Source organism: Serinus canaria, chromosome 1A (assembly GCF_022539315.1).
Source record: "Serinus canaria isolate serCan28SL12 chromosome 1A, serCan2020, whole genome shotgun sequence".
Taxonomy (NCBI): domain Eukaryota; kingdom Metazoa; phylum Chordata; class Aves; order Passeriformes; family Fringillidae; genus Serinus; species Serinus canaria.
Genome location: NC_066314.1, coordinates 61,005,208 through 61,019,155, shown reverse-complemented (window position 1 = coordinate 61,019,155; position 13,948 = coordinate 61,005,208). Strand labels below are relative to the sequence as shown.

Sequence of the window (13,948 nt, the reverse complement as noted above, 5' to 3'; positions counted from 1 at the left end):
CCCCCATGCAACACAAGCCATGGGAAATCCCCTCCCTCTGTTTTTCTAAATAAAACAAATCCAACCTATACAGAACCTGTTACATTTTCCTGGCAAAGAAATAAAAGATATATTAGGACCATTTATTTGGTTTAGCTACTTTGGTCATATGATCCCACTTGAGATAGCTGAGGTAAAGGTGTCAGAATCAGCATCTTCCAGGTGCCCAGAGCAGTAGTAAAAGCTTTTAAAGAGTAATAGGCAATTTGGTTTGTCTTCCTTTCTCCTTAAAATAAAATAGCTAGGACTAGAAATTATAGATCACTGCATTCAGAGAGACAATTCCTTTCCCCTTAAAGACAGTGCTTTCTTTTGGAAATACAAAGCTTGTCTTTCTGTCACTGTAGTCTCTGGTGGGGGGGGGAATCAAAAGACACATTTGAATTAACTTCACAATGATTTCTCTTGTCAAAGACAAACAAATTTCAAATCAAAATACCATTTATTATAGTAAATAGCTTGGTGGGAAGGAGGAGTTTTGAAATTCACATCTAACTCATTACAATTAGGCTCTCATTATACTGTAGCAAAAAAACCCCACCAATAAAACAACAAACCAAACCCAAACTGATTTTAAAAAGAGCTTTCTAACTTTCTTTTCACAAACTTATCAAAGAACTAAAGAAAACTATTTCTCCCAAGGGCAATGCAAAAAAAGTGTCCCACTGTCTCAAACAGAATATCAAAGATTCATTTCAAGGTCAAACATGATCAATACAGCAACACATCTCAAAAATTGCTTCCTTAGCAATCTGGGGGAAAAGGAAGAAACTCTAAAATTTATAACTGAAGAGATCTTTCCATTTTACATGTAAGACATATTCCATATGCCACTGAAGCACAAGTCTTCTACAAGGCAGAGCCCTCTAAGTGTGAGTGCAGGAGGTGCTCAGATCACTTCAGCACAACTGCCATAACTGTGGGCTTGCATAAGTGAATTCCTTACTTTTTCCCTGGAGGAGGCATGGTCTGAGGTGCCAGATCCATGACATCTGCACTGTGCTGACAGGACTGATGTTCACAGTGCCTGGCACCTCCAAGGACTGAGGCACTGGAAAGCAGAGCTGTGAGAACACAGCTCAGGGACTAAGCTGCACCTCAGGGAAGACAGCTGGGCAAACAAATCCAAGCAAATTCCATTCTGTTCTACCTCATAATGTTTCTGAAGATGTTTATACATGCTTGCCTGTTTGACGGAAAGACAATCAAAAGGGTTTAATTCCTTCCTCTAACTGTTTGTTGTTGGTTTTTTTTTTGAGCATGAGACAAGTGTCACCTCTCCACCATTTAGATCCAACAGCTCCATGGAGTAAAGATCTCCTTCCTACCAAAGGAAGGAGATCTTTACTCCATGTGACAGTGAGATGTTCTGCTTGGAACACCTGACTGCACGTGCGGAAAAGCTGCACCCAGGAAAGCTGGCAGTGCGCAGCTGTACAAAAGCAATGCTTGCTCTTACACATTTTCACATGCTTCCAGGCCTGGGAGGTAAGTGCATTATCCACCAAAAGAGACACAGAGACTCAGAGAAGCTGCATGACTCTCTGCAGACCACAGACAGAGGATGACACTTCTTCAGTTTGTTCCTAACATCCATTTGTACAAACCCTTAGTGCAGTCTGCACACATCCCTGCCTCATCTATTCCTGCTGCTCCACTCTCTCATGAAGCCACAAGTGGCTCAGCAATGGGACTCCTCACCAGCCTGCATCAAACCACTGGCAGCATCTCACCTGGCAAGAGGTCAGCACCTGCAAACACCCACTCCTGCACTTTCCACATACACAGCATTAAAGATAAAAGGGATGGTGTAGAAGCACGTCAGATTCACTCTCCACTCATGCATAAGGTGATAAGAAGAAAGCATTAAGCTAATCAGGAATTAACCCTAGGGATTGATTCCTTCAAAGGGAAAAACATAAATCTCTGTGGTTGTGAAGCTGACAGGAGCTGTGGTGTTTCCAAGTCTCACCTGAGTGGAGCACACACAGATGGGCCATGGCAGAGCTGTACCACGCTCCATGCACCATCAGCATGCTCTCCTTCAGGACAGCAGCAGAAACCTGGATGGGACACACACATCTTTATCTACTGGGACCAAACAGCAGGGCACTGTGGAGCTGTGGTTATTTCTCTCTGCTGCCTGTGCCACTGCTTCCAAGTGAATGATGCCAAAAGTTGGGGGTGTCAACAGATGGTCCGAAAAACTCAAGCATTTGGTAAGCAAAAGGTAATTTAGGAGCTTCAAAACTGGCTCAGACACCTGTCTTAATCAGCTTGCTCCTAGAAAAAGAGCCACAAATTCTGCAATCACTACACTTTATTTTCTCATTTAAAAAAAAAAAAAAAATTAAAAATCAGCATCTTCAGTAGCACCAGCAACTTGAATGCCAGGCTCAGTAACTCACTTGTTTCCTAAAATAACTAAATTTTTCTTGGTGATCATCTAGTTTTGATAGAAATAGCCATGGATTTCTAATGCTATTTTGATAATCACTGCTGACTGTGTATGAACTACCTGACACACTGACACTATTTCAAGTATTTGGCAGCAACAGAAACTACTTTCCAGTTCACCAGCTGCAGCACCTCCTCAGGAGCTGGTGCACAGGCTAACATCCACCAGCAGGTGAAACATCCAGTCGGAATCTGAAACCAAAACCCTAGAAAGGAGCACTGGCTCCCTCACCCAGGATTATCTGAAAGGAAATCCTCGGCACACGTCTCAGACCACCCTATCAAGATCATTCCCTCTGTTTCCAGAAGGAAAAAAGTCCTGGTCTGTGCCAGGTAAAACAGCATGGATTTCAGAAAATGCTGAAAATGCCTAAAAACTTTACCTGCACGAGAATTGTGAGTGCTCAACACCTCTGGAAATCTGACTTTCAATTATGGAATTAAAGCAGAAAGCAGTCCTTTCCCATTCCCATAACAGGGCACAGAAACATATCCCATAATATTTCATATTTTATATTAGCATCTCAGAGTAAAATTTTGATATCTATTATTTTCTTTTTCCCTGTAGAAGTCAGCTACCCATTCTTTCAGCTGTGTGTTTATGGTCTTTCTCACCCAGGTTTCTGAAATTCCCTTAAGATATAAACTCATTTTCCCAATCCTTAATCTCTGCAACCTCTAATTCCACTTGACAAGCCCATTTGAGCAGGATGAAGAAGCACACAAATCTTTGAAAGAGAAGTGAAACATTCCAGAAGGAAATAGGAAAATCAACAAATTGCTCCAGGAATTAGAATAATCCTTTTCACCTTGTGATTGCTTTTCCCTCTTCCCTTTCATTCTGTGACTGCAGGCTGCTTGACTAGGTGGGGAAAAACAAAAAAACCCAAAACAGGTAAAATTCAATGCACAAATTTGCAGTACTTAAAAGCACAACCTTTGGAAAAGCAACTTGGTTCATGGTGAATTTGCTCTTGAGAAGGTAACATGGAACAAGAGGAGCCTAACAAAAAACAAAACCCACACAGTAGCTTGGCACCCCAACGTTTAACTGAGGCCAAGTAGCCACAATGAACAATCATTACCCCTCCCAGCTGTAAATTTCTTACTCCTCATTTCACCTACACTCTCCTGCTCACCCCTGCTACTGTGCCATTTCAAAACCTTTCAGCTCTGAGTGGGCCTTGAAATACTAACTCAAGTCAGAAGAAGAAAATGGCAGAATAAAAGGAGTAATTCAGCCTTAATATGCTGAAAATGGCAGACCTCCCTGCCCCCGTGATAATTACCTAGACCACGCTGCAGGCAGTAAGAGCCCATTTGGTGAGATGCTGAATATATTCATGGAGAGCCAAATCAGAACTGCTTCAAGCTGTGGTTCTATTTACTCTGAGCACCACGCTCCAAACCTGCTATTTCCAAACATCCACCCAGAAAAAGAAAATCCGACGCACGAGGTATTTTGACAGTTCTTGTGGTTGCTTTTTTAATCCAAAACAGCAGCCACACACAGACTAAGGCAGCTTTTCCCTCTAGCTTGAGTCTGTCAGCTGGCACAGAGAGCTCCCTGGGCAGGCTCCCCTGCTCCTGCCAGCCCCACCAGGGACCCGCACGCCGCGGATGCAGCACTCGACGGAGCAGAAACGCGGTGCTCAGCGAGCTTGGGGTGCCTGCAAGGAGCTCCCCCCTTCCTCCAGATTTCACTAACCACTCTTTCTGGCTTATTACTCTCTCCCTGCAGCAAATATTAACAACAGAAGCAGCACAGGAAGAAACTCGCTGCAAAGGATTAAGAACATCAGTCCTGACCTTCTCTCTGTGTGGAAGGAATTCAAGTGGCCCTCAGGAAAATGAAAGCAGGATTTATTTTAAATGGACCTTTTATGGAAATGACTGTGGTTTCCAGCTCGTCAGATAGACTCCATCAATAAATAGCCTTATTCACCTTGCTGTGCCTTTGAAGCAGGTATTGTTCTGGAAGTGTTGTGGCATATAAATTTTGCTAGGCATACTTTCTAACTATGCTGGTACTGCTGGAGAATATTATAAAAGGCAATTGTTCCCCAGAAAGGTCCATAAGCTGTGATTTATTAATGAAATGCCAAACCTGGGAAACGAGGCAAAGGTCTCATGAGTGCAGGGTAAAGTAAATAGCATGACAAAATACACATAATGAGTGCTAGCAAAAACAACAGAAACATGCACACAAAGAGAAGATGCAAATGCATTCCTCTCCTGGATGGTATTGAACATTGTCAGCCAAGAAATTTAGACTGAAAGTCACTGAAGAATATGCTCAGATGCTATCCACACATATAATCCACCAGATAAATGGCAATATGATGCCAATTACAGCACGAAATAAAGTCATCACAATATGGTATAAAATGCCTTGTCTTGGCTAAAAGCACCATGCAGGGAAATTCAAAGAGGCAGCACCGCCTTTAAAATTAGATCTGAAATAAAAAAACAACCAACTGTAGCATATGAGAGATCAGGATAATACATATGTCAGTCACATGCCACGAATATACCTGAAAACCATCACAGTTTCCTGTACCATATGTAACCACATCACACAGAACAGCCAAGCACGTTCTCTAAAAGAAGTTACAGAGCACACTAGATGTATTTTTTTTTAATTGATGTGAAATGTTAGTAGCCTTCCCTCCTCGGACATGAGCAAACTGCTGCTCACCATTATGTGCTCTTGCTGAAGGAGCAGAAGGTGCTGTGAACCACCAGAAGGCACCTTTACAATGCTGGTCACGAGTACAAATGTGTCAGGGCTGTCAGTATGGGGTGCAATACACTCCCACACTCCCCCAGATTGCCCAGGTGCAAAAGCCACTGCTTCAAGGCAGTTTTCCAGATCACCCTGCTGAATTAGCCCATTACACACATGAGTTTTCCCACTATCAGCCCTCCATATGTCAGGCACCACAGAGAAAATGGAATCCCACCCATCTCGTGCCCTGCACACATACATTCACAGCTAAAACTATGGACAAGCTGCTAATTAGGCAGCGACCTAAAAATGCCATGCAGAGTGGAGCTTCAAACATCTGAAGGGTCTTCCTTTCATGCTCATTGAATTATTATGACATGTCAAAGAAATAACTGTCACTCTGATGATAATGCCAAGAACTCTCCTCCCTCCAGTTCACCAGGTGCACCCCGGATCTTCCAGCAAAGAAAGGCAGTGCCATGGGCCCCTGGCTACCCCAGTGGCCTTCTGAAGCACCAGATTATTTTTCTGACCTTGTGACTGGCAGGCTTGACATGCACTGAGAGAATGCCTCATCCATTTCCTGGCACCTCTGTAATCCATCTGGAAGCCACACCACAACCATTCCTCACAGCCAAGGCTATCTCTGACAATGAACAATAAATAAATGTCATCCTCTTTTCCCAACTATTAAAATTCCTCCAGGATGCAGGCATTTTCAATAGCACCCCCAGCCTTTGTCACATTCCCAGCACACTGCTTGAAGGCTGTGTGAGGACATTCACTGCAAAGAGTTGAGCAGAACAAGTCCTGCTTGGGGAGCTGTTCACAGGGAGCTCTCCAGCTGGTAAGTGAAAGGGATTCGCACTACACAGGAGAAACAACCCAGAGAATGGAAGTTATACCCAGTTAACAAAGCCAATTTTTTAAGTGACCTCATTAAGTAAAGAGAAAGACAACAGTGAAGGTGCACAAGCAGCATGAGAAGGGAGGTCTCTCTCCCCAGACAGACTGGAGAGCTGCCTTCTCTTGTTTCTGCAGTTTTCATCACTAAATCCCCATCTAGTAACAGACATGTTCCAAGGAAAGCACCCATGGGTAGAAATCTTCCACTGTTTCTTCTCTTTCTGAGGTATAACAACGTTCACAAAATGAAACAAGAAAGCTTTGTGCCTTAGATGTCCTTTATCAGCACCACACATACACACCCAACAGAGTTATTACCCTAATCACAAACACCAACAAATTAGCCCTGGTTAAAATTCAACGACAACAAAGGCAGAAATCCAATCCATGCATTCTCCAATTTCAGTCCACACAAAACATTCTGTGAGTCTCCTGTGAGTTTGTGCTGTGGATGCACACACATCACCTCTTGCCACTGAAAATCAGTTCAGTGTTCACTGGACCAGTGTCTTCACTGCTGCCAAAACAATTTCTAGCATTTCCATTCTCTCTGCTGCAGAAAGGAAAGCAATGGTGCCACTGAGAATGAATATGAGGTTTCATTCTCTCTTGCCCCTACACACCTACAGTCTAAAGAGAGAGGCACACAGACTGCATGCCTGTTCACTCTACAATCATTCCTTAGGAAATTGCAAGCTACCTCTTCCAGGTGAGACCTTGCAATGAAAAAGGAGAGAAAAATGGCTGCTAAGGCTGTTCTGTGTACTTCCAAAAGAAAGCAGAACATCTTACACTTTACCAAATGTGAGAAATCAACTGATATATCTTGTGCTGCCTCTAAGTTGTAAAGCACTGAGTAATAGCTTGTCTGGGGCTTGACTGAAGGATGGTCCTTCCTGGGGGAAGCAATGCTCTATAAAAGGCCACTGCTGCTGCATTTGGAAAGATGCTTTCCTAAGACCCTAATACAAGGAATTGTGCCTGCAGTTCAATGCCTTGAAGTCCCCTCTGCCTATTATAAAAGGCATTTTTTGAAGTTAAATGGCATTGTTTATTTCCAGGAAAAGTGCTGCTTCCTGTTTGCTTTGCTCAGTAATTCATAGCACTAAGCCCAACACAACCATCTTCATACCACTTAATGGCAGTACCACAATTCAGAAATAGTGGGAGTTGTTAAAAATAAAACAGAAAATAGCGTCAGAAATGTAGGATTTCCTGAAAAGCAAAATATTTCCAATTATACTTCTAATTATGTATGTACATATGCACCATCCCTCAAAGTGCTCAAGGACAGGTTGGATGGGGTTCTGAGCCACCTGGTCCAGTGAAAGGTGTCCCTGCCCATGGCAGGGAGGTTGGAACTGGATGATCTTTGAGGTCCCTTCCAGCCAAACCCTTCTGTGACTCTGTACCAAGGGCTGAGGGGAACACATCCAAGGTGATCCCCAGGAACCATCACCAGCTCCATGTTCCCAGCAGGTTTGCTGGAGGCTGCAAGTGCTCATGAGAGCGCTCTGTCAAGATGGATCCAGTTTTACTGGATTAAATACAAAAGCAGATCACCTCAGATCCAATTCATTCAGTGTTTGGGGTTTTCAAGGATAAGTACAAAGGAATCTTTAAGATGAATTTCAAAGCCCAAATTCAGTGCCCAAATTTCAGTGCCCAAAGAGAAAAATTCATGTTGTTGAACATTAACAACGATCAAGAGCAAAACTGAACTTCTCACCAAAAAAATACAACTTGCAGTTTCAAATCAAACAGTGGTATTCATAAATCCAGACTGAATTGGTTTTTTAAAAAAGTAATAAAAATATGATAAAATCTTTAAAGAAAACCAACAATATTAATCCTACATATAGTTCTGACAGCAGGAGAAGAAATAAAAAGCAAACAAAACTTCAATGAACATGGAATAAGATTTTTCAGAAGTCTTCAATACTGGGCTAATGAGAATTTTATCATTAACTTTGCTGAGAACAGGATTAGGTCTAATACAAACAGTTCTGAATATTTCTAGCAGTGAGTAATGAAGGTAGGATGAATATGAGATGATGTACAACCTGCAGGTAGAACTGGTGAATACCTAATAGAGTGTTTTCCTATATTTCCCATACAGCATCTGTGAATGTATTACCTAAATTAATAATTCTGCAGTCTCAAACTGTTTTGGTTCATTTTCTGTCTCTTATCAGGAGCACAGGGAAGACTGCCAGGGTAGGCTGAAAATGTACATGACCTGCACATTTTAGCAGAACAGGTATTAAAACCTGACACCCTTCAACTATGCTTTTCAGCCATACACACATTTAAGGAAAAGAAACTCTTGTACTATTTCCAAAGTGACTACTGACACCTCTCCTAAAGAAGCTTCCACAACTAAACTGAAAGAGAAACAGCTTGTAATTCCCCATGATCCACAAAAAAACTCTTCCATGGAAGTGCATATCTGACTTCTGACAAGGCTTATACAACCTCACTCACTTTGTTGCAGTATGATTAATGGTACCTCTGAAATGCTGAATTGGGAAGTATGGCTTACCAACTGTATTATTTACACTAAAGAACAATTTCCAGGTCATTTCCGATTTCCCACATTCCATTACTCTGCTGACAAAAAAAAAAAATCTCCTCATCAAGATGTATCCAATGTTTAGGTTTTAGAAGCATAGCAAAAGTGTAAACAGAGGAATCGATTTTATTTTCAAAAGGCTCTGCAAATGACAGCTCCCAGTCCTATTTGAAGTAAGTGACAAAAAGCTTAATGATTATGGGAGAGGCAGAGATGCTTAAAAACTTCAGTGGGGTTTGGATCATTAACAATAATTGAATGTGGGAGTCCAGGCCAAGTTCTGCCCTCAAATCAGACCAATTAAAGACTGAGACATTCAGCTAGAGAGACATTTTCATCAGTTGAGCTTGCCTGCATTAGTTATTACTGGAATGATTTTTCACCTCACTCCAATGCATTCCAGAGGAAAACATGTGCTTACCAACCATCTCATCTGAAGACTGGGAAACAAAAGCCTTTTTTATTTTCTTTTTTAGGTTGTATTGCACAGCTTTTGGTGTTACCTTGAATGCAGCAATGCAGTGCAGGCTGAGTAATGTCATCACCAGCAGCAGGAACAGCGTGGCTAAGTTCCTGACATCCCAGATGGACTCGACCAAAGGGATGCTGCCCACCTGCCAGTCGTAGCACAGGGTGATGGGTGCCAACAGCAGCCACGCATTGAAGGCCAGAAGGTAGGAATAAGTTAAAAACCTGCAAATGAAAACAGGTCATGTGATACATGGAATGACTGCCAGCATAGGGAACATCTTCCTTTGGCATTTACCACATAGCACATGGGAGGAGGAAACAACAATAACAAAAAACCCCATCAACAACACTGCACCAACAGGCAGCACCACACCTCTCTGTCAATGGAGATGCTGCCATAGGTGAGGGGCACTTAAACAGGTCATTTGAAGAAATAACATCAGATCAGTAATATTTACATGGTTTCTATGCACCAGACTTTGGAAAACTAACAGAACTTCAACTCCCATTTGAATGTTAGATTTTTGAAGTGACTTTCTGCCAGTTTAACCAATAAATTAATAACTACACAGGTACATACATATATATTAAACTTCTACACACTTCACTGCATCACTGCTGCAATACAAAATATCCCTTTAGCTGGGTTTAACTTAAAATTTAGGATTTCTTTTATCTGCACAACATGGAGCAATTAAAGTCGGACCCTTTACTCTTTGCAAATCAAGGAACAGAGGGAGAATACAGAAGAAAGGAGGGGCAGAGTGATTCTTAGCTGATGCCATCGCAGTCTCTTAGGGCTGGGGCCAGATTGCATGAGATGTGCCACAGAAGTGATGGGGAAGTAGGGATTCCAAGTTGTTGTAATCTTCAATAATTGTTATTCTCAATAGAGAGGAAATTAATGGGGAATGGAAATGGGGAAAATGCTGCCCTCTGGGAAGCAGGGCTTTCAAAGGACTAAAAAAGAACAGCATGTGTGCCACTGGGTTAAAGAAAACAAGAAAAAAACCAAATCAAACCAACATCCCTCTCTGCCCCAGGCTTTTGCTTCTTGGCATCTACTTGCCAAAAAGCGCATCTAAAGTTGAAATAGTTTTAAGTACAAGAGACTGTAGATTGATTATTCCAGTAATTGTGAAGTCAACCAAGTAAAATTGTGACAGCCTTCAAAGAGACAAACCCATCCTTTGCTTGCAAATGGAATAGTCCACATTGTGCACAGCACCAAAAATGGCAAATACTCAAAAAAAAAAAGGAAAAAATTACATTCTATCCTGCATAGGATTTCTTCCATCTGAGCCTGCTTCAGCAGCTGTTATCACACCCAGTTGCCATGGTACCTTGCAGGTTTATTAAAATGGTAACATAGGATGGCAGAAATGTCAAGGCATGTAGACAGAGGACTGTCTCACTTGCCACATACAAACATGGCCCTCTGTGGTCAAAATGCAGCCCCTTACAACAGCACTTACAACATCAGATTTGTGGCAGGATGGTAGGACACTGAAGCTAAGTGTGACTCCAGGCAGAAAGTTCCCAGATGGGTGTTGGGCCCTGAATTTCTGTGAAAACCTATTTAAATAACTACAAAGTGAGAGTATCAGTTTCTCTTCTCATCCGAAAAATGAATGTCTCCAGCAGCACAGTGACCCAAAAGCAAGAAGGCTTACTGAGCTGGAATGTGTCATTGTAAACAGTCACAGAGGCACAGTCTCATTTTCCCACAGATCCTTCTAAACTCCCAGTTCTGGGAAGTGGAATATTCCCACATTTTTAAGGTTTTCAGCCATTTGATACGCTTCTCTTCCCTCCCCTGCACTTTCCTCACCTTCCCACCCTGAGGTACTAAAAAAAAGGGAAAGAAAGAAAATCAATCTTCTCTTAACAGAGGCAGCAATTAAAAAGCCAGTTTCTATTTAAGAGAGCATCCCTCAAAAACATAACCTAATTTTGCTCAAATGATTCTTAAAATTTTGATTGTTCACTCTTCCTAAAGAAACAAATGTGTTTTCTAGTCACCAACCCTTCAGGCACACATTACAGAGAAACACAGCAACACAAAATCCTCTGAGACTTAATCACACCAAGGCACTCACTCGTGACATTATGTGTGGCCTGACCCACCTCTGCTCAGCCACAATAAAACAGACTTCTCCATCACCCTCAACACACCAGCTCAGAAAAGGCTGCCAGCATTTATTTACAGCTACTTACTTCAAAGCCAAACTGAGATCCATTTCTGGCTTTCTTGTTAAAACAAAAGCAAGTCTATTTAGATGAATCTGGATAATGTCATGGCATATGATATTATGTACATGTGACAGGATTTCCAGAAGCACTGAGTTAGTTTGGCACTTGATGCTTTAGGAGAGCCCAGGTTTTGGAGGGAGTGTCCTTTTATGCCCTGGCATATATAAACATTTTCAATAGGCATCACAATATTCATACAAGTTCGTATGCAAACCACAACACACACCAGAAAACCCTCCCTGCTTCCTCAGACTGGGCTGCTGGGTAGGAAGAACAAGATGACATTTGGGATCTTTGCAAACTGCAGCACTGCAGTTCAGGACAGACTAGCTGCTTTTCTGCATCTTCACTGATAAGGCAGGAGCTGATAGAGCCTTACACAGCACAGAATAAATAAACAGTTTGCTGCCATAACAAATTGAGTCCACTTAATTTCCAGGTATTCAGAGTAGCCAGATCAGGGTGAGTTAATGCATTTCTGCTGGAAAGGTAGGACGAGCTGCTGTTGAAGATGGGAAGACAACTCCAGGCCACTGACTGAGGAGGAGAGGTTTGTAAACAAGTGTCTATTTCCAAGTGCTTGTGAGGGTTCAGTCTTCCTCGGGAGCCATGTGTACAGCTTGCTCCCAGAGGCAGCTCCCAAAGGAGAACGACCACGGCAATAATTAGCCCTTAAATACTCTCTTCCAACAGCAGTGAAACATTTTAAAGCCTGTGACAATCATCAGCACCAGTGTACAGTCAGGTGGCTGGCCTCTGCAGACACCCTCCTGGAGAATCCTTGGCAACCTCTCCTGGCAGAGCCCCAGCTCCCTCTCAAGGTGCACATGCCATCAGCAGTCACGGCACCTGAGAGCCATGGAGGCACTGCCTGACTCTTGGAGGCATCCAAACAAAGCCTTCAGCAGGCTCTGAGTCAAGCAGAAGTTTGGATATGCCTTCAGCATTGGTAGCCTGTCCTTGAACATGATGGACTGCTGTATAAAAGAAAGCATTTATAAACTATCACTATTCAATGTACGAGGAACAGAAAAATAACAAGATGCTAATAATAGTTACTGACAATCCAGGACTGCTTTTTATTTATGGCTCTCCAAAGCATATGATATTCCTTCACATCTCTGTGGCTCTCGTATCACAAGACTAAGGAGAAAGCTAAACACAGGAGAAAGTTTGAAAGAAACCTCTTACCAAAGCCAACACCTCAAGGAACTAATTTGCAAATTTTGAAAAGACTTGAAGATTCTGAAATCACTCCAGGAGCTAATTACATTTCAGCAGCCTACCTGCAAATGGCAACAAGAGTATTTTCTTCTAATTAGTTGACTGAGTGAATTACATTTTAAATTAATGATCTTCTTGATATTGCTTCTGTGTGTCTGCTAGAATTCCAAGGGAGAAAAATTCCTGCCTGCCTCCCACTCTCTCAGTAAATCCCATGAAAATCAGAGTATTACTGGCGAGGTGACTGGAAGATTCTGCCTCTCAACTGGCAAGGAGTTTTCCCCCAGGCCAGGTAACAGCATTTGCATTGCAGCAAATTTTTTATTTGCAAACTGAACATGGAAATCCACATTTCAGTGAGTTTCAAGTGTTCTTTACAATTCTCATCCTCTCTGGCAGGCTCAGAAAACCACAGTTCCTCCTGTAGGTAGCCAGTGTTGTCATGGCAATCCAGTTTGTTTAGCTGTAATTTTTTTTAGTTTAAGTGTTCTGTTGCATGCTTTGAGACAAATACAGGATGACTCATATCTAGAACTTGCTGCAGAAAACAACTATCTGAACTGATTGTTTCTGCTGCAAAAAAGAATGCAAAAGGGAACTACTCAAAGCCATAGCAACATGACAGGAAAATACTTGAGGAATTGTCTGTTACCCATTGCTGTAATAGAGACCAAGGAGCTTGGAAAAGCCTTCATCTCAGCTCTGCCAAACCCAGGCAATCAGAGCACAAGGAATGTGAGACTAGGTAAAAAAAAAATAAACTACAAGATTTATATAAATTTATGAGGAGTTTCCTGTCTTTTCTGATTTTGGAGCAGTTTAAGCTTTCTCCCCACAGCACCCAGGATTACAGATTTCTTTCTAAAACTGTGCTACAAGAGTGATCACAAAGCTCTGACCATGCCCCACCGCAGCTGCATGGAAAAGTGGGGGCCTATATGGTAACAGTGATTTTATTTATTTATTTATTTTTATTTATTTCTATGTATATTATAAATACAATTACAGACACATATGTTATAGATTACATGTATATATAATAGTGATACTATTTTTTCTATGTGAATACTGTGCTGCAACCTACCAGCCACTCAGTTCTGGGCCAATCCATCCCATTCCTGGCAGAAAACCCTACCCACAAAGAACCATCAGGGTACCCACCTGCAAGTGAAACATCTCCCAGCAGTGGATTTTAGCAAAGCAAAGGCAAACCATTCTCCTGGGTGGAGAAAAATGGACCTGTCTAGAAGGCAGGTAATAAGTGCACTTAACTAGTACTTGGGGGAAAAAGAAGGGGA

The 13,948-nt window shown here is 42.1% G+C and overlaps 1 protein-coding gene across 1 annotated transcript in view; it reads right to left on the bottom strand.

Moving 5' to 3' along the window:
- TMTC1 (transmembrane O-mannosyltransferase targeting cadherins 1) overlaps positions 1–13,948 on the bottom strand; it is a 139,975-nt gene that overhangs the window by 64,862 nt on the left and 61,165 nt on the right. The window contains exon 8 of the mRNA XM_030238180.2: positions 9,206–9,395. Coding sequence (XP_030094040.1) covers positions 9,206–9,395 — 190 coding nt within the window. The remainder of the gene's footprint in view (positions 1–9,205; positions 9,396–13,948) is intronic.